This window comes from Callithrix jacchus, chromosome 5, assembly GCF_049354715.1.
Source record: "Callithrix jacchus isolate 240 chromosome 5, calJac240_pri, whole genome shotgun sequence".
In the NCBI taxonomy this organism is placed as follows: Eukaryota; Metazoa; Chordata; class Mammalia; order Primates; family Cebidae; genus Callithrix; species Callithrix jacchus.
The window spans coordinates 147,575,988-147,596,680 of NC_133506.1; the positions used below are offsets into that span (position 1 = coordinate 147,575,988).

General features: G+C 40.4%; 2 protein-coding genes across 4 annotated transcripts in view; one reads left to right on the forward strand and one right to left on the reverse strand.

Moving 5' to 3' along the window:
- FLT1 (fms related receptor tyrosine kinase 1) overlaps positions 1–20,693 on the reverse strand; it is a 194,288-nt gene that overhangs the window by 108,703 nt on the left and 64,892 nt on the right. For both annotated transcript variants that reach the window (XM_035302428.3, XM_035302430.3), the window contains exons 9-10: positions 18,732–18,901; positions 18,156–18,315 (exon numbers count right to left, since the gene is read on the reverse strand). In XM_035302428.3, the coding sequence (XP_035158319.1) occupies positions 18,156–18,315; positions 18,732–18,901 (330 nt within the window). The remainder of the gene's footprint in view (positions 1–18,155; positions 18,316–18,731; positions 18,902–20,693) is intronic.
- LOC144582767 (uncharacterized) overlaps positions 1–20,693 on the forward strand; it is a 178,972-nt gene that overhangs the window by 79,887 nt on the left and 78,392 nt on the right. The gene's annotated exons all lie outside the window — the stretch shown is intronic.

Consider the following 20,693-nt stretch of genomic DNA (forward strand, 5'->3'; position numbering starts at 1 on the left):
TCATTGCAGCCTTGACCTCCTGGGCTCAAGTGATTCTTCACCTCAGCCTCCTGAGTAGCCCGGACTACACGTGTGTGTCATCATGCCAGGCTAATTTTTATATTTTTAGTGGAGACGGGGTTTTGCCGTGATGCACAGGCTGGTTTCAAACTCCTAGGCTCAAGCAATCTACCTTCCTCAGCTTCCCAAGGTGCTGGGATTACAGGTGTGAGCCAATGTATCTGGCCAAAGCTACAGTCTTGACAGTATTGACTGCTGGCAGAATCTGTACTCAGGTCTGGCTCATTTCAGAACCTGTGCACTTAACTTCAACACCATATGTAACATGATATCCATGTACTACCATCATATGACAAGCAGTTATTATGCTCCAGTACTTCTTGGATATAATAAGAAAAGACGTCTCAAATATTCACTACACAAACACCATTACTCCTTTGAGGATTTAATGTCTTTTTTTTTTTTTTTTTAGCTCTTTTTGCATAACACGGTCAGCCTCTTTTCAAAATTTGCTAAACATCTCTCATCTTACACAACCAAAATATGTTGAATGACTAGTGCATGCACAGTCTGCAATTACAGTTTATACTACAGTATCTATGAGAGCTCACTTTGTCACCCTGTGGTTCCTGAATTCAAGTCAGGTTCCATTCACCTTTACAAATCTGACACTCACAAAATGTAATGCACAGTGTATACCCAAAGGTACCCTTTTGTGTTCACCTATGCTTTTTCTTAGTTGCTGGTTGTTTTCTATTTTTTTCTGAGATGGAGTTTCGCTCTTGTTGCCCAAGTTGGAGTGCAGTGATGTGATTGTGGCTTGCTGCAACCTCCACCTCCTGGGTTCAAGTGATTCTCCTGCCTCAGCTTCCTGAGTAGTTGGGATTGCAGGCATGTGCCACCATGCTCAGCTAATTTTTTGTATTTTTAGTAGACATGGGGTTTCACCATGTTAGCCAGGCTGGTCTCGAACTCCTGACCTCAGATGATCCACCCGCCTCAGCCTCCTAAAGTGCTGGGATTATAGGTGTGAGCCACCGTGCCCACCCTTGCTACTTTTTAACAATTCTTATTTTTCGATTGTCTTCATTCCTCCTGCCTTCCTCTCCCCTCCCACTACTTAAAGTTCAGAGCTGGTACTTTCTTTTCTTTAGAGGATAGATTGTCACATCTGGTGGAATCAGAAGGGAAAGCCCAGCTGGGTGAGTGTTAGCTACTGATAATAAGTATTTGTGTTTTCTTTGAAGTGGTTCTCTTGTGAGAAAATTATGGATTCTCTGGAGAATTGGGTGGGATGGTTCAACACTTCATTTAGTCTTTCTAGAAAATGTCCATCTGTTTAGTATCTGTTATGGCACCCAAGACTCCTGTAGCAATCTAGTGTAAAATTCTCATTTCATAAATGATTCCCTGCAAGTTTAATAACCACACTGATTCTAGAAGGTCTGCTGTATAGCCTGAGTCTTAAGACACACAGATTTTTTAAAAAGAGGATTGATCCTCTTCCAATAAATGATATTAAGCTGGCATTTCTTTCAAAATCTCTGTTGTACTAATATCTGATTCTTGGCTGCTTGAAGGGAAACAAGTTCTGTGAGCTGCTACTATGTGCTACTATAGCTTGGGCTAGAAGCAAAGCACATTTTGCCTCACTTAGTTTTCACAGTCACCCTATGAAGCAGGTATTATGATCCCTATTTCATAAATCCTTTTATCAATAAAGAAACTGAGACTCAGAAAAATCCAGTGCTTTGCTCAGCCTCACAGGGGAAGGAGCAGAATTAGGATCAGAACCCAGACTCTCCTCTTTCACCATCCCAGAGCTCTGTCCATCAAGTAGGGTGACTTCTGATCCCAAGAAACCTCTCCAAACCTTTCCCACCATAAGGGAAATCCAGCTCAGAGTCACCTGTTACAGAGGAAAACTCTGGGGGGCCTCCAAATTCAAACCAGCACAAAGTCAGACACTGGGAAAATTAAAATTTTGTTTTCAAGAGGGAGAAAGAAGACACACTTGTCTATTGGTGGACAAGGACAAGGGAAAGGGGCAGAAGAACACTTGACATTTTTGTTACATTTTTGACATAAATTCTAGTTTGTTTTGATCATAAACATGCTTTGATGGTGAAATTATAGGAACTCTTTGCCTTCTACTGGCTGATACATTTTATCATTTAAAAAAAATCTTACAACAAAATAAAATCATCCAATATTTATCACAATTTTTTTCTCTCCTTGGTAACTTTTGTCTGCATGCTCAGTGACCATGTTGTGGGATGAAGCTGGCTTGTTTTATTACAAACTTCAATACTAGAATGAGTGCCCTGGGGACAGGGGTGTGGGTGAGTGGTGATTTGAGTACCCAACACCCAATGGCTGCCTATTTGACCCAGAGCCATTGCCTAGGAATGAATATTTATATTAAATGTATTATGAAAGCACATTTAATTAGGCAGCAAAGAGGCTATAGAAAGTTCTACAAAGTCTCAAGGCAGATAATAATCTCCCTCTCTTTTTTTTCTTTTTTGGATGATGAAATCTGAGGACTTGTGTGAGCTCTGCTTATCTGTTTAATGAGATTTTACAGCACGTGCTAACTGTGATTAGAATCTGTTCGTAAAGCACACTGAATCATTTCGAGCTAGGAAACAAAAGGGTAGAGGAGTAATGAAAAGCAAATTGAGGCTGTAAACTGTCCGTAAAAAAAAATAGGAAGGAAAAAAAAAGCCCACCTGGAACCCTGCCAGAGGGCACGACCAGGGCTGGCCCCCATTATGGCGGCCATCCTGTAGCAGGGCCTGATGTAAACATTCCTCTGCTACTGTGGATGTCGTGTCAAAACATTAGCAATCGTGTGTCTGAGCCATCAGATTAACAGAATCTGCAAACACTATCTTTTCCCCTCCTCTCACGTTCTTTTTTTTATTTTATTTTTTGAGATGCAGTCTCACTCTGTTGCCCAGGCTGGGGTGCAGTGGTACCATCTCGGCTCACTGCAACCTCTGCCTCATGGGTTCAAGTGATTCTCTTGCCTCAGCCTCCCAAGTAGCTGGGGTTACAGGCACCTACCACCACATCTAGCTAATTTTTGTATTTTTAGTAGAGATAGGGTTTCGCCATGTTGGCCAGGCTGGTCTGGAACTCCTGACCTCAAGTGATCTACCTGCCTTGGCCTCCCAAAGTGCTGGGATTACAGGCATAAGCCATAAGCCATGAGCCACCATGCCCGGACACTCACTTTTTTTTTTTTTTGAGATGGAGTCCTGCTCTGTAGTCCTGGTTGGAGTGCAGTGGCGCAATCTCGGCTCACTGCAACCTCCACCTCCAGGGTCCTAGTTCAAGCAATTCTCCTACCTCAGCCTCTCAAGTAGCTGGTATTGCAGGCACGAGCTACCATGTCCAGCTAATTTTTGTATTTTTTAGTAGAGACGGGGTTTCACCATGTTGACCAGCCTGGTCCTGAACTCCTGACCTTGTGATCTGCCCGCCTTGGCCTCCCAAAGTGCTGGGATTACAGGCGCGAGCCACTGTGCGCAACTGTTTTTTGGTTTTTTTTTTTGAGATGGAGTCTCACTCTGTCACCCAGGCCGGAGTGTAGTGGTGCAGTCTCAGCTCACTGCAACCTCTGCCTCCCAGGTTCAAGCAATTCTCCTGTCTCCACCTCCTGAGTAGCTAGAATTATAGGCACACACCACCACACCCAGACAATTTTTGTATTTTTAGTAGAGACAGGGGTTTTACAATGTTGGCCAGGCTGGTCTCGAACTCCTGACCTCAGGTGATCCACCTGCCTCAGCCTCCCAAAGTCCTGGGATTACAGGCATGAGCCACTGTGCCTGGCCACATTCTCTTAAAACAAATGAAACAATATAGGAGAGCGGATGCTGGCAGAAAAAGGCGCAGCATTGGAAGAAGTGTTTAGACAGAATGGTTCCTGCTCCTCTTGCACCAGGAAAAGGGCCTGGGCCTTCAGGGTGGTCACAGGGTCAGGCTGAGGGGATTCTGGAGGAGTGACTTTTTTGTGCAATGAGAGACCTAGTGACGCCTTGGAGCCCATAATGAAAACTACTTCTTGCCTCAATGGAGAAGGGGGAGTAGAGAAGAGTTTCGGGGGTTGTGGGCTTTGGGTTGGCTCCCTGGACAATGGTGGAGGGGATCCAGCGTCCTGGGCCACCTCTGTTTAGATAAGAGCTTTTCCGTGAGCGTCTTGGCTCATACTGCTTCCTGCTCTCGAGAGCCCTGTGGTCCATTCACACTCAGAACAAGGCCCTTCTTCCCAGCCTCTGCTTTTCCTTCCTCCTTGCTCCTTCTGCTGGCTTCTAGAGTGAGTGCCAGCAATCTCCCCTCCCCCGCAACCAGGCACCCTCTCCCTCCCTGCTCCCTGCTCTCCTTCACACAGTCTTTTCCAGGGTCAGGGGATCCTCACAGCCCCACACCTGGGTAACTGAGAGGCTAAAAGAGTGGGTGCTTACTCGGCTACACCAAGATAGGAGACTCACAGAGGATACCAGTTTTGTTCATTCACTTTTCTTCTTAGTGAAGGACTAGTCAGTGAGGAAGGGTGATTTGAGAAATAAGAAATATTTAATAAAATATTAGGAGTACCTACAAAAAATATCCTTTAACACATTCAAGAAGAAAGCTTAAAATAATCGCTTCAGTCATTCAGTGGAGAACATTTTAAGCTATCATTATATTTTGTTCTCACAAGAAGGAAGAGAACAGCTTACTTTTTATTTAGTGCTCAATACTGAAACACCCAGAAAGCTTTTGGGAGTGGAGGTAGGGAATCAGAGTTTAGCATAAGGAAAACAGATTTTAGAGCTAGCCAGACCTGAGTTGAAATCATGGTTTTAGAACATTCCAGTTATGTAACTCTGGATGTCAAAACCTGACTATGAGAATCATAGTCACAGAAGATTGCTCGGAGGACTTGCAGTCTTCTTGAGTTCTTGTATCATTCTGAAATTTTGTCCTCGGATCACACCAGCCCACAAAATCACTTTTAATAAATTCTGCTTTGATGCTATGTCCTTGGCCAACATTGAGGGATGTTAGTTAACCAGACCTGACACTCACTGTGGTAGAATTGCGTTCGGGAGCTTGCCTACTATTAGTGTCTTGCAGCGTATGAGAGAAGAAGTAATTTCTCTTAGATCTCAGTTCTCTGAAAGGTATCTTATGAGCCCCTTAATCTTGCAAATGTTTGTTTCACTCTCTTTCTCTTTCTTGACAACTGGAAAGTAAAGCCTGTGGGCAGTATCTTCATACCAGTCTTATCCATTTATTCCACTTCATCCAGGCTGTTTAGTTATGTATTGTACTTTTTGTGAACCACCTCAAATTCTTTGGGAATGGATATGTTCTTAGCATAGCTAACTCATAAAAGCAACCCCATGCTACCATGTCTTACTAGTTTTATTATAGGCACTGAAAACACACACATAAGGAAAATAATTTAAATAAAGAATTGCAAGAAGATTCCTTTGACATCAGCAAACATTAGGGTGATACCAAATGTGTAACACACACTGGTTACCAAATGTGTAACCAGTGCCTGGTACACAGGAAACAAGTCGTTAATGTTAGTTGTCAGTTTATTATCTGATTTCATCGAGAGCTACTTACCTACGGACAGGGACTGTGTTTTATTCATCATTATAGCTTTGGTGCCTGGCCCAATCACCTGGTAAACAGTGGGTGAGCAATATGTGTCTTTTGCTCAATTAACTCCCTGATGTGAAGAGTGGATCCTGACAAAGAATGGCCTGATGAGATGTGGACCTAACCTCACATCAGATGACAACCCTGCCATCTACACTTACCTCAAGTATGCTGAAAAAGGGGCTCTAGTGACTGTTAAATGACCTCACATACACCCCTGATCTAAGCACTATGTCACCACCGTCAGCACTTCTCCATTCGCCATGATGAATATTAATGAAGACATGGGATCTGCCAGGACCCTGACTAACCTCGGCATAGCAGTATCAGCACCTGACAAACTGATAGTCATGGACAGTTTCAACTCAGGCAGAGATGCTGACATGCAGAGCCACTAGTGTCTTCTGGTCTAATGGCAAATAGGAAACTGACTGGCCGTGGCTTCTTCTTCTTGCCTATCTTCAAGGATAGGCAAAAATATTGGCTTATCAATAATAGTACCATTTTATTCAACTAAAACAGAATTTTCTCACTCCTATTCCATGTAAGATGTAAAATCACACCCCCTGCAAGAAGTAGATGATTTAATTCCTTCTGTTGTTTAGGAACATATATGTTTATTGAAGAGACAAATCAAATTCATGGAAAAATATTAGAACACAATTGAGCATAGGCAAGTAAAATGACAAGAGCCCATATACTACTATAGGCTGAACAAGACGTGATGATTGAGCATTTGAATAGCTGAGGTAGAATTCACCAATGAGAGTAGATCCTTGGATATTTTAAGTCCTTTGATTTCCTAAACAGTCTGAAACAGCCACCATTTCTGGTCCCATTCTGATTTATTTGGAATAAACAGTCAGAGGACCTGTCCCAAGATGCAAACATATTTCCTAGGAGAACATTAACCTAATAGCATGGGTCATCTTGTCAGGACATTAGTGTGTACATGATGCCACTTCAGAGGGAAGTGGCTTTGCAGTGGGCAGCCCCAGAGCTGCCTAAAAGTACTAGGAGTACCAGGTATCTTTCAGCAAACAAACTTAGCACTTGCAATGTGCCAGCCACTGCGCTAAGTACTTCACGTCTATTATCTCACTTAACTCCCCCAAGTAACCTTATGATGTCAGTGCTGTTAACTCCATTTGTAGATGAGGAAACCCAGACTCAGAGAGGTGGTTTATTTTGCCCAGAATCACACAGCCAGTGGATGGGAGTAGGTGGCAAAGCCAGGACTCAGGCAATAGGGCCCACGTCCTTAAGCTCTAAACCATGTTGCATCTCTTGATGTCACCATACCGGTTTTGTGGATCGTGAGCTTTTGACTAAAAATTGCTCATTTTAATGTCTAAGTAGTTGTGGCACAACCGATCCTGGTAGTGACAAACGATGTGCTTTCCATTGCCTGGTTGCTGTTGTGCTGGGAGGCCAATCACTTATAATCTCTTTGACATGTTAGCCAGGATAAGTGTCCACAAGATACTCAAACTTTCTGCCTGATCTGGAAAATGGTAATAATTCTATCACAGAAGTTTTGTGATAATTAAATGAGATGATGCATATAAAGCACCTATCCAGCACTTAACATCCCATAGGTAAATGCTTAACAACTTAGCTATAAAGAAAATAAAAATAGGGGGCCAGGCGCGGTGGCTCCAGCCTGTAATCCCAGCACTTTGGGAGGCTGAGGCAGGTGGATCACAAGGTCAAGAGATCAAGACCATCCTGGTCAACCTGGTGAAACCCCCGTCTCTACTAAAAATACAAAAAATTAGCTGGGCATGGTGGCACTTGCCTGTAATCCCAGCTACTCAGGAGGCTGAGGCAGGAGAATTGCCTGAACCCAGGAGGCAGAGGTTGTGGTGAGCGGAGATCGCGCCATTGCACTCCAGCCTGGGTAACAAGAGCGAAACTCCGTCTCAAAAAAAAAAAAAAAAAAAAAAAGGAATCCCAGGCTATACAGCCTCTCTCAGCCACCACCATCCTCTATTATATTTGGCTCTAGATGGTCTTTAAATACAATTTTTGTTTTCCTCACCCTACTTGTTCAAGGACTTTTTTCATACTCACAAGGGTTGATTTATCAATAAGGTAGCAATCAGTGATCATCTTATGTAATTTTCAATGATGACAACAAGGCAAATGGAACATTAAAGACCTAAGAAATTGGAATAATAGGCACCCATGTAATGTTTTTCAAAAGGGCAATGAAAACCCAAGCCTTTGATTTTCAGACATGGAAGGCAGAGTTTCTGAGACAGTGTGTGTACCACAGGCTGGAGGAGTGCCGCATGTATAAGACCACCAATAATGAGTCTGTGGAAGCCCATCAGCCTGGGCAAAGGGTCAAAGCAGGCTCCTGGCCAATAGAAAGCAGCACATGCAGGCACTAGCCAGGTAGTGACTGCCTGGCTCAGCCATTCAGCCTCTACTGAAAACATTTCACATCAGGTCCAAAATTACCTTTCTAATTTTGGTTTTTATTTTTTCTCGACCCAAATCTGATGAACCAACCATATTAATCTTTGGCAAATTCTTTTCAGCTTTCCAACCCGTTTGTATGCTTATGTCACTCCGTCACATCTTTGTTCCTCTCCCTTTCCATTTAACTTTCCAGGACTTACCCATCCTCTTTAGGGCCCAGATCCCACCTCCTCCTTGGTGCTGCGTCTAAACTGTAGCACTCACCATCTACCACCCATGGTTGACTCGCTTGGCCAGATTATAAGCACGTGGAGACTCAACAGGATGTTATGGTAAAAATAATAGTAAACAGGAAATCAGAGATATGCATCTAGTCCTGAGCTTGCCATTAAGTAGCTGTGAGGTAACTCTTTATCTTTGAGCCACAATTTCTCACCTATAAAGCAATCTCTTTTCAAAAATTAAATCTTTAACATTCCTTAATTCCTTTTTCTTTTTGAAATGGGGGTCTTGCTATGTTGCCCAGGCTGGTCTTGAACTCTTAGGTTCAAGCAATCCTCCCTGTTAGCTAGGATTACAAGAGCATGCCACTGTGCCTGGCTCAACATTCTTCAATTCTGAGTGAATTAGTCATTTGAAGTGATAGGCCAAAGCATGCCGAGGCTGAAATTAGCATCCTCCATGTCCCCATTTAATTCCCTGATCAACTATAAACCCTCACGTTTTTGCCTTCATCTTCTTTTGACCCCTCCTTTTCATCTCCTTTAATTGCTCTCCTGCCTAAATAGCCATGAGCTTCTGTGAGGCCCACGGAGGGCCGAGTGCTTGCTGAATCCTAATCCAGAACATGAATCCTGAAAAATAAATGAGAGAATGGGGCTTCCCTGCCCTGCAAGAGATCAAATACCACTGCAGGGTGAGAAAGTCACAGAAAGGGACAATACAAACAGGGGAAAGTGCCACAATAAGCAGGCCCATTAACTGTTAGACTTACCACCCTCCTGAGGCTGGTCTTATTTAGACCTGCTCATCCCACTGGGGCCCAAATCAGCTGTAGGTCATCACTGTTTCCCGAACGATATCATGAAATTTGAGCCCAATTCACCTATTGGCTGCTTGCCTCTTTCTCTGTTCCTCTCCCATCCTTTGCTCAACTCTAAATCAGCAGATGGGTCAGCTCTAACTCAGTACGGGCAAGAGCAAACCTACCAGGTTAGGCTGGCACCCTCCCAAACCTATCCCCTGCAGACTTTGGCACTTTCCTCTGGGAATCCACAGGTATGTCCTCTGAGGAGTCCTATGGGAAACCAGGGAAAAGTAACCTCCTAGAATGCCAATCTATCTAGCCCCTTGCCTTTTATTTATTTATTCGAGACAGGATCTCACTGTGTCTCCCAGGCTGGAGTTCAGTGGCAACACTGCAGCCTTGACCTCCCATGCTCAAGCCATCCTCCTGTCTCAAGCCATCCTCCCATCTCAGCCTCTGGAGTAGCTGGGACCATAGGCGCTTGTCACCAAGCCCAGCTAATATTTTTATTTTTGTAGAGATGAAGCCTCTCTCTGTTACCCAGACTAGTCTCCAACTCCTGGGCTCAACTGACCCTCTCACCTCAGCCTCCCAAGCACTGGGATTATACCCATGAGCCATTGCACCCAGCCCCTCTTTTATACCATAATCTGAAAACGTGAGAAATAACTCTCTGAGCTTCAGTTTTTCTTATGGGAAAATAGGGAAAGTAATCAGCATTCCGTAGAACTGTTGTACAGAATAGAGATAATGTGCGTAAAGGGATGAATGTGGTTTTTGGCACCAAAAATGACTTACAGATTAAATCTATTACAGCTATTATAATGAAGTAGACCATTGCATTCAAGGTGGCAAAACTTCCTAGGAGGCTTCTAGAGAAAGCATGAGTAAACAAGGGCTAGTGACCAGAAGCTCATTATAAGGCACTGTCTGGGCCATAGTCCAAATCCATCATGCCCTTTCCATCTTCTCAATCCAACAGGTTCTGCTTTATCAACTAAAAGGGCATGGATTTTACATTAAAGTCACAGAATAGATACCATATTTCAAAAATCTATCATGCCAATGGAGATAAACTAAAATGTAGATTCCCAGGCAGAGGCGCGTGTTTTATAAGTGATTTGTTCTACTTATCTGTCACCTAAAGATCTTGTGTCAGAATATTAGTTTCTAGATTCAATAATAAAAATGCTTATTCAATTTTTTAAAATCTGTGAATTTGGTCAAATAAAATCTGAGAGGTTCTGCCAATCTTCTTAAAGAATCTTCCCAAATTGTGTGTCTCTATCTTCTGGTAACCTGGGAAGCTACATTGAATCTTGCTGAAAAGATCCCATCCAGCGGCCAGGTATGGTGGTTCCTACCTATAATCCCAGCACTTTGGGAGGTAAACACAGGTGGATCATGCGGTAAGGAGATCAAGACCATCCTGGCTAACATGGTGAAACCCTGTCTCTACTAAAAATATAAAAAATCAGCTGGTGTGGTGGCACGCACCTATATTCCCAGCTACTCGGGGAGCGGAGACAGGAGAATCTCTTGAACCTGGGAGGTTCAAGTTTGCAGTGAGCCGAGAGTGCATCACTGCACTCCAGCCTGGGCGACAGAGTGAGACTCTGTCTCAAAAAAAACCAAAAAAACAAAAACCATCGAGCATAGATTTCCTATGACTCAGCCTTTTGGTTTAATTTAAAACACATAATGAAATGTTTGATAGCAATTACAGGAGACAGTTAACTCATTAGAAACAATTATTCATCAGATTCACTATATTACTGTGAAGAGTGGGAAGAGGAGGAAAATCTCACAAAGCATAGAAAAGTGGCAAAGGGGGCTTTGGCAAATGAACTCATGCTCTGTTCTCAGGACTTTGTATGAAATATTAATAAGGGCTGTTGTCCGAACATTCACATTGAGGAGCATGCACTTCCTCATCCAGTAATTACGTAACAGAATGCAAGAAGTTTCTCATTAGTAAGTGAACATTCCCTTTTGGCTCATGATGAAAGCCTCCTGTATAAGATGGCCAGTTTCATTCGGCTGTTTGTTCAAGCTCAAAGTCCTGCTAAAGTGGTCTTTGGTCAAGTGGTCTTCTTCAAAGTTCTCATTTTGACTCAAGGTTTTGTTTGCGGTAAATTAGAATTCTCTGTAGCATGCCTGAATTGAGGCGCATACCTAGTGTATACTGCATAGAACATGTGTTGAGACACATGGATGGATACAAACTGTATGTACACTTAGGAAGAACGTGATCAATATTTAAACATGAAGTATATGACTGTATTTCCAAAAGAAGAGGTCTGCTTAAATTACAACTTCCCTCAGACATGTGACCTACATTTTGCTCCCAGGAAATGTCAACTTTTTCAATTTTTATATTGTTAAAACTTTCATTGTGCAGATTGAAAATAAAATATGGGACATAAAACTGTTACAGCATAAAAATAATAGACATTTATGTTGGCAGTCAATTAAATTTGGGTCTTTGAGTACATTTCTAATTAACTACCATTAACAATTGTCTTGTTTTTGTCCTGTTAATTTTACATACCCCACTGATGCGCCAAACTATGTTTCTCCCAAATGATCTATCTCTAACACATCCCTAATGACTTAGGCCCTCCTTTCTTTGCCAATTTGCTGACGTAAACAATAGAGAAATGCAATTAGGCAAGCCCCTCTCAGAAGCCCTTCTCAGAGTTCCTAGATGCCTCTGCTTTTCTCTGATTTTGTAGGCCACCCCTCACCCACCAATCCCTGGATGGAAGGCAGTAAACCACCCTTATTCTTAGAGTGGTCAGCTTTCTTTTGACACCACCCACCCTGCCCCTGATAGTACTCTACTGCTAGGGCACATGAGTGTTTCAGAAATGGGAGGTCACAGTTTCATTGAGAATGGCAGGAAACATTATTTTCTACTTAACTTCTAAAGCATGTAATTATTTTATACTCCAGTCCTGACCTACTTTAGAGTTTTGCAAGCTGTTCCTTGAGAGTCCATGTATGTCTATTAGATTTTTCTTGGAAAGCCCATCATTTTATCTAAGAAAGTAGAAAGAATAATGTTCTCCTTCAACCTTCCATGAGTTGAGAACCCAACATTTTTCACACCCTGAAGGGACCTATTGGCAAAGGACCAAACAAGGCAAGCAAAGCTTTGGAGCTAACTGGACAGAGAATGAGAATGCCTTCATTTGTATGGGCTGGACCAAGGCTGGCAAGGTGGTCCAGGTTGGCGCTGCAGAAAATATGGCTTGGCCCCAATGGTGGAGGAGCTGCTGCACATTTTTTTTTCCTTAATGGACCCTTATTAAGATTATAATCACGGAGTCAGTTCTGCATCATAGAGTTTGTACCTCCATTTAAGACTTGTCTGACAACCATTCTACTTTCAAAAGTTGACATTTTCTGTTAATTTGTCACTGATCCTCAGAGTTAATGGTCAAATTGCCTTACAATTTATAGGAAACAGAAGGGAAATATCAATGTGCAACCACTGGGAAATAGTTTCAAGCCTTTTTGAAGGAAGAAAACATAATTTACAGTGATTTTCTAAGTTAATTCATTCTAGGAAAGGGGAAGCACAGTCATTGCCATTTACAGAAGGGGAAATAGAAACACAGATTAAATAACTGGCCAAGGTCATGCAGAAGTCAGGGACTATGCCAAGAATAGAACCTGCTTCCTTGATTCCCAGGTCTCTATCCTTGGGAGGACGTAGTAGATATTTTGCAGATACATATATAGATCCAATAAGTAATCACCAAATATGTTTAATCTTGTATAATACAAACATAAATGCTAAAGACAAGTGGTATTTACGTTTCTGTTTTGCACATGGTTGTGCCTAATAAATATTTGTGTGACGAGCAGATGGTTGACAGTATATTTAGATCGAGTACCAGACATGCAAAGTTGCTTTGTAAGATGTCAGCAATATTAATGCAATGTAGTTAGAAATGTTTCTCTACATATTTTGACTAGTTATCACAGGTAGCTTATAAAGAAAATGAGATTTTTTTTCACAAAGAACACTATGTTACCAAAGTTTTTTTTTCCCCATTAGAGGGGAATAACATAGTATGTGGTACAACTCTGTCTATTATAATCAACCAGTGTTACTTATTCCTCTGAAATTATGATCTGTGATAGTTAGATGGGGAGAGAGAATTCAACTGGACTGTGATCTAAAGAATGTGTGCTCTCAAAACTAAACTGCAATAATCAAAGGCTGCAGGTGTTGAACCTCCCTAGAGTAAAGACCCAAGCACATTCAATGTTTTAGAAACAGACCTTAGTTTCAGAAAGAAGAAAAGACAATTCAGAAACAACCAGGTGGACCCTGGACACCCACGGAGGAGATGATCGGAGCTCATGAGAGTGCCAGGAAGGAGATCAGCAGAAGCCCCTCACCATACAGTGTTTGTGGGAAACAGATGAGCGCAAAGACCTACTCAGGCCACACAATTCTCCAGTCAGCTACCCAAGGGTCTCCTTGGTATTCAAGCACATATAAAGAAAAGCAGCCTTTCAACATCTTAGATGCTTCCTGAGAAGACAGTGATCTGCAGTACAAACTGATTATACCAAGACTCCTTACCCCATCCTCTCCTGGGTTCCTCACATCCACCCTTTCATTCCCCAGAGAAGGTCCCCTTCCCTCCAATCCTGTATTATTATTGTTCCTTTAGAAACGAACCAACCTCCTTGCCATGGAGGTTGGTTATCCAAATAGCATCTCCTCTAAGGCTGCATCAGTACTGTGGCAGAGCCACAGGGGACTGTAAGAGCAAGTAGAGCTCAGTCCTTGTGGGGTTTAGTAGTACTACTTAGTTGTTCAAAATGCCGGGGGAATGTGAAGTTCTAAAAATTGAAAGTGGAATGGCCGAGCAGGCATCAGCTCCCCACATGCCCACTTAGTCCCACCCCAGCCTCAGCCAACCCACAGGGCAGAACCACTTCCTCTCACGACAGAAAACCAATGAATGGGGCAGGTCACACAAACTGGGAGAGTTACTTCATTCCCTCATGACACCCTTCCATTTACTCTTCCTTTTACTTCTGCCTAACTCTTCTATAGTTCCTTAATTTTTCTTCTTCTGAAAAGTCATATTTTCCTCAATTCCACAGCCACCCTCCACCCCAGACCTACTAAATTTCTATTTTTAAAGCACAACAAAACTGTATTTTACATTTCATAATTTGCATTTATTTCTCAGCAATGTTTGATAAAACTGCTTGCTGTTGTGAAACTAGATCTATAGTAGGCAGAAATATCCTTTCAAGTTCATGAAAGGTTCTTGGGACTTATTTAAAGGCATGATTACAATCTTGCAAATCTGTGGCACTCTGTAGCTTTCTAAGGACATTACCTTATTCAGTCCTCGTAGTCTCTCTATGAAGTGTGTATCAGTATCTTTATTTTGTATGAACAGAGGCTGCCAACTATAGCCATGTGAAAGGCACTAAAGGACATTACCTTATTCAATCCTCATAGTCTCTCTATGAAGTATGTATCAGTATCTTTATTTTATATGAACAGAGGCTGCCAACTACAGACATGTGAAAGGCACTATATGCTTAAGATCCTTATGATGCTCTCTGGCTTTTTGCTCAGACTCATGGGAGCAGGTTTAGGAACATCTCTTTAGAAGGCTACCAGTTGGCTGAGGATGAGAAAAAGAAAAAGTTCCACCTCATTCAGTGTTGATAACTTATTTTTGTGTTATTAATATTCAAAAGAAATATCATAGTTTTCTTATCACTTTCCTGTGTGGTTTTTTTTTTTTTGGTTTGTTTGTTTGTTTTTCTGAGACAGAGTTTCACTCTTGTTGCCCAGGCTGGAGTGCAGTGGCACGATCTCGGTTCACTGCAACCTCCGACTCCCGGGTTCAAGCAATTCTCCTGCCTCCACCTCCCAAGAAGCTGGAATTACAGGTGCCTGCCACCACACCTGGCTAATTTTTGTATTTTACGTAGAGACAGGGTTTCATTATGTTGCCCAGGCTGGTCTCAAACTCCTGACCTCAGGTGATCCACCTGCCTTAGCTTCCCAAATGGCTGGGATTGTAGGCATGAGTGACTGCACCTGGCCCCACTTTCCTTTTTTAATGCAAAAAAACCAAAAAGTGGAAAGGTTCTGCTTTATTTCTTCTTGGTTCATTACCTTTATGAGTTTAAAAGTAATCATTCTTTCCCTCCTCTCTTTTATTCCTAATGTTTTATAAGAACAAATTCTAGGGAAAACAAAAACCACAATATTACTCAGTTACAACTTACCTTGCTTTCATAAAACATTTTACCACTTTCTTTAAAAGGGATAAATTTCTAAACTGTCAGTAGTTCTGATAGCTTAATATATTTACATCTTTATTAGACTCTAGGAAACTAAATAATTTGCGTTAGGTCTGAACCTTTTTCTATATTAGATACATTAACTATCTGGCCATACTAAACCAATTAATAGTTTTGAGCTCCTTACACAACTCCATTCGGCCCTCAAACTAAATGATGCTTTGGCTGTGGGTATACATAGATACGCCCTTTCGCTATGGCCTAAAATTTAAATGCCAGGAATTATTCTACATATTTGAGTAGTCTGCATATATTAGTCACCCAGTCTCTTTTGATGGTCATGTATAGACACCAGTATGCAAATATGTTACCATATAACTCAAAATAAGTGCAATAGAGCATTCCTTACTCATGTGTTACTAAAATTCCTGTCTACAACTGAATCTAAGTTAATCTAAGTGTATACAAATATGTTTATATAAAGTCATATTTGAGAACTTTTGGTAATTGAAGAGGGCTTCATTTATCTGTAAATTTAATTCAATCTCTGACAGGGTGAAAGAGTGGTTCTGTTTATTTTCTAGTGTACAAGGGTTCTACATATATTTCTGAAATACTCCTAAGTTAACTGTACTGATTTAACCACCAAGCACCAAAGCTGGGCCTAACACAGGTAGGTTACGCAATTAGTACCTGCTGGCTAAAGAACAAGAGCTTGATATACAAAGATGTGTACATTTCAAACAACAGCATATTAAAGAAATAAAGCATATGGAAACTTAAACTTTCATTTCTAATCAGTCTTGTAAGTAGTGAAAAAAACAAATGCCTTTAACAGAATAATTCAAATAATAAGTAGAGAAAAAACAAATGTCTTTAACAAAGTATAATTCAAACGGCCAACAAACATTTTAGGTAACACTCTGAGTCTCGAGACAATTTCTAAAGGAATGAGACATATTTTCAGGCATTGGCGAACTTACTCCATAAAAGAAAGATCCCATATACCACAAGGAAGCTGGAAAGAAAGCTAATGTTTACAAAGTTCCATTTGAGCTGGCCTCATTCCCCAAACCATATTTTAGTAGCATCATTGAAACCCAAATTTATAATATGATGCTCTAACACTCATCATTGTTATTTTCTAACATAATTACTAGTTCTAATCCTAGATAGAATAGAAAATTTAGCTTTAATATTGCCAAAACAAAATTTAAATATATTTAGAAAGGCTTTGTTTTTTCAGAAAAATTCAAGTCTACCCTTTTATCCAAATCTGATAGCTTCAAATATTTAGCTATTATTTATTTGTTTGCATGTTAAGTTGGCACATTGTATCAAGACCCTAAAGGGATGGGTCCATAAATATTGATGCATACCCCAAATTGGCAAAATAGTATAGAATTTCAGATCTCACTGTCTTTTGCGTTAAACATTCACAGTGGTAAAGAAGGTATTTAAGATTTGTAAGTCCTTCATATATCTATTCTTAGAAAATGACAGTCAAATGAGAAATCAGATGTGTGGAAATAGCTACTTCCCAGGAATTCCGTAACTCACCAGTAACTTTCCATTCTAAGAGTAATACACCCTAAGCAAAACATTAAAATACAAGACGAAGAATTGGAATTGTGGGAAGAATCTAGAAAATCAAATAGCTACTTCTATCTGTCTATGTTAGAATTATGCTTTGTTTACTTTTCCTATCAAACTGTTTTGTGTGTGTGTGTGTGTGTGTGTGTGTGTGTGTGTGTGTATGTGTGTGTTTTTTTTTAAATAGCAATCCTCCTGAACACTCTACAAGTGGAGTTAAAAGTAATAAGGAAAATAGTTTGGCATAATGATAATTCTTGGGCAGTTTCAATAATATATTATTGTTGCACCTATCAATTCTATTCCTGTTTTTCAAATTTGCTCCCATGAACTATCCTTAGTATCATCCCTCTAGACTAAACAGAAAGGAGAAAAAGCAAACAAGGCTCAGTCATCAACAGGATGCAAGGAAATGCTGCACAATTTGCAGAGGGTAGGGATATATTCATTCAGCAAATACACACTGAGCATCTACGGTGTGCCAGCCTTGGTCCAGCCTAAAGATATAGATAGGGGTGCTCTCAATCAGCTCTTAGCTTACAGAGAGACAAACCTGTGTGCATCAAGTGATGTAACAATGGCATGAACAAAGTGCTGTTCATATTGAAGAGGAAGAAGTGATTCTGAATGAGGCAGTCAGGAGGGTTCACAGAGAAGGTGACAGAAGAGCTAAGCCACGGGGATTGATAAATAAGGTGCTCTTAGGAGGCAGGCAAAGCCCAAAAGTAGGAAACATAGTGATCATCGGTGTTGGGAAGAATTTGGATCAGATCCAATGAATACAAAATGAAAAATGGGAATGCTAATGCAGCTGACACAGTGATATAGCCAAAGTCTGGGGATCTTCAATTAAAAAACAAGAGACTGGAGTTCCAACCTGAGCTCATGTAACAGCTCATGGGAGGGACTTAGTTTTGTGTTTGTGCTTCTAAAACTGTAAACTAGAGAGAAAAATTATGAAATTGTTAGCCAATGATAGAGTATATTCAGTAAAAAAGAATAGCTGTTGCCTACCTTTTTCCAAGGAAGGGAGAGTCTTTGCCTCAAATATACATACATCCCATCTGCAGATTCTCATCTATGTCCATTAAAAAATCTTAATTCCAGGTGTCAAAAATTATTTGAAAGTTAGTAAAAAAACTGTCCCTACCTTGCTTCGGAATGACTATGATTACAGGGGTGCCAGAGCCACTTGATTGTAGGTTGAGGGATACCATATGCTGTACAAGTCAGGATTTGTCTGCTGCCCAGGGGGTAGAGAGCTGGGTCTGGAAACGATGACACGGCTTTTTCATAAATTTGGGGTTTCACTGGAAAGGAGATGAAGAATGGGACAGAAGTCAAAAGCTGTTCAAATGCCTTTCTCCTGGGTCACACATGAAGGACCACATTCTCACCAGTTTTGATGTCAGGGAAACAAACAAAAAACAAATAAACACCCCTATTTGTAAAGAAAATGCAGATTAAAAAAATTACAGCAGGGTTTTGAGAATATTAATAATTCGATTCCATGGTATGTACATTGTGATTACAATGATAAAAGATCATGCTGTCTGTGGAATACAACAAACAAACACGAGCTCCTTACGATGGGAACAGAAGTGGTTTTCAAAATGATCATTTAAAATTTTGTTATCTTTGATGTTATTATGCTGACTTTTGAATTCACACATTTTCATTAATTTGTTCCCCACCAGAACCAGAAGAAAGTGTGTAGCAAACTTACCATTGACAATTAGAGTGGCAGTGAGGTTTTTAAACACATTTGCCTGTTTTATGTTCAGCAAGATTGTGTAATTCCCTGCATCCTCTTCAGTTACGTCCTTGATAATCAACGAATAGCCATGACTCAAATAGCGAGCAGATTTCTCAATTGCAGGTAATCCATCTTTTAACCTGTGGTTAAAAGCATGATCAATAAGACATTTTATACAGTCTCTCAATATCACTTTGATAACACTGTCATTTAAGTGTGTGAGCTCAAGTCGATCAGTTTCAGACCTTTGATCATCAGTGTTGATTTTTAAAATGTAGGCATTAACTTTTCAGTAAAGGCAGATAAGATTTTTAGACTGGGTAGCACTTCATATTTATTGGCAAGGAGGAAGAAATAAAGCGAGAGAAGATAGAAAAGCAGTAGTTTAGTGGGCCCACAGGGATACTGGTAGCCACTGTGACTTAAGTATTAACCCAGAGAGGCAGGGGCTCTGATTCCATCCGAGATGTTTTTCAGAGTTTTCCATGAGGCTCCATCAGCAGTATAAGGGCCATTGTAAGTCAGATCAACTAGATCACTTCTCCAGATAAAAATAAAAATAGACTTTCCTATTGTGGTCTCATGTGGAGTTCTTATTAGTTATGTAAATTGTCACACCAGTTGTCCCTTTCATAAACTAGAGTGAAATCAAGATGATCAAGATCTTTCCTCTGAGGAAGAACAGTTAAGGCACAAAACAAACTTAAAGAAATTTTAAAAACATTTCAAATACCTAATCGGTGCATAAACTTAAAGAAATTAAAAAAAAAACATTTCAAATACCTAATCAGTGCACTGATATAATTTGATTGCAAACAGAACTGACAGTCAGAGGCCTGGTTGCTTGACCTGGCCCTGCTACTCACTGCAGGCTGCTGCACACGGGACTAACTAGATTGGGCTTCAATTTTCTCAGATTTTCTAGAGGTTCTCAAAGATTCCTTATAACTCTAAAATTCTATGATTTCATTAAAATGCACAGTTCTTTAAATAGGCAGTTTTAATCCATTAGGAGTTTCTTATGTTCTGTATAAAGGCATAATATTGGGAATTTAGTTCATTATCATGCATGATTATAAAGTCCTGCAAACAAATTCCCATTACTAGTGAGTCTCAGTTCCAAAGTAATTAAAATGAGGATGCTACATTTTGTGATTACAAATATTATCTTGGTAATACTTTAAATTATTTCTCATTAACAAGTCAGCATTTTTGATGGCGGATTGAATTTTTTTTTTAATGCCCTTGCTACTTAGTTACTGAAGAAATCAACAGTAACAGATGAGCATGCTCGAAGACACTGGAGGAGTGATTGTACTTCATGGAGTCATTAACTACTATTCAATTTACTATTAAACCTAAAAATTTGCTACTAAATGTTTTTGATATTATGAAGCAAAAAAAAGATCACTTTTTTACTGCAATGGCATGAAGACAGCACAAAGTTTAAATTTTCTCCTTAATTCCCTATTAAGTATTTGAGGGAACTGAAAACAAACACTACTCTCATATGACATTGAAAGCCAAATCACCGCTGGTTAGGTAGATTCTAAAATGGCACCGCAGGATTGTTTTGCTAATCAGTTTTGTACTATATCCTTTGTATAAAATGTAATGCCTTGAGCCAAAGATATTGGCATTTAACAGAACTTTTATAAAATGATTGCAGATCATAAACAGATTACATTGTTTTACATCAGGTGTTGTACTATTATTTTAAAAAGCAACTGCAGAAGGAGGTTTTGAATATGTATCCTTCTAGCCAAAAAAACCTTAATTAGTTCAAGTAGGCCCATGCGTCCCCCTCTTCAAATGAGTAAGTCTTGTCTCTATTAATGTTTGTTTAATTTTAAAACAAGACTGGAACTTTCAACCCAGCTGTATATAAAAGAATTATTTTCAGCATTCTCATTACAAGAGCCCACTTCTTCA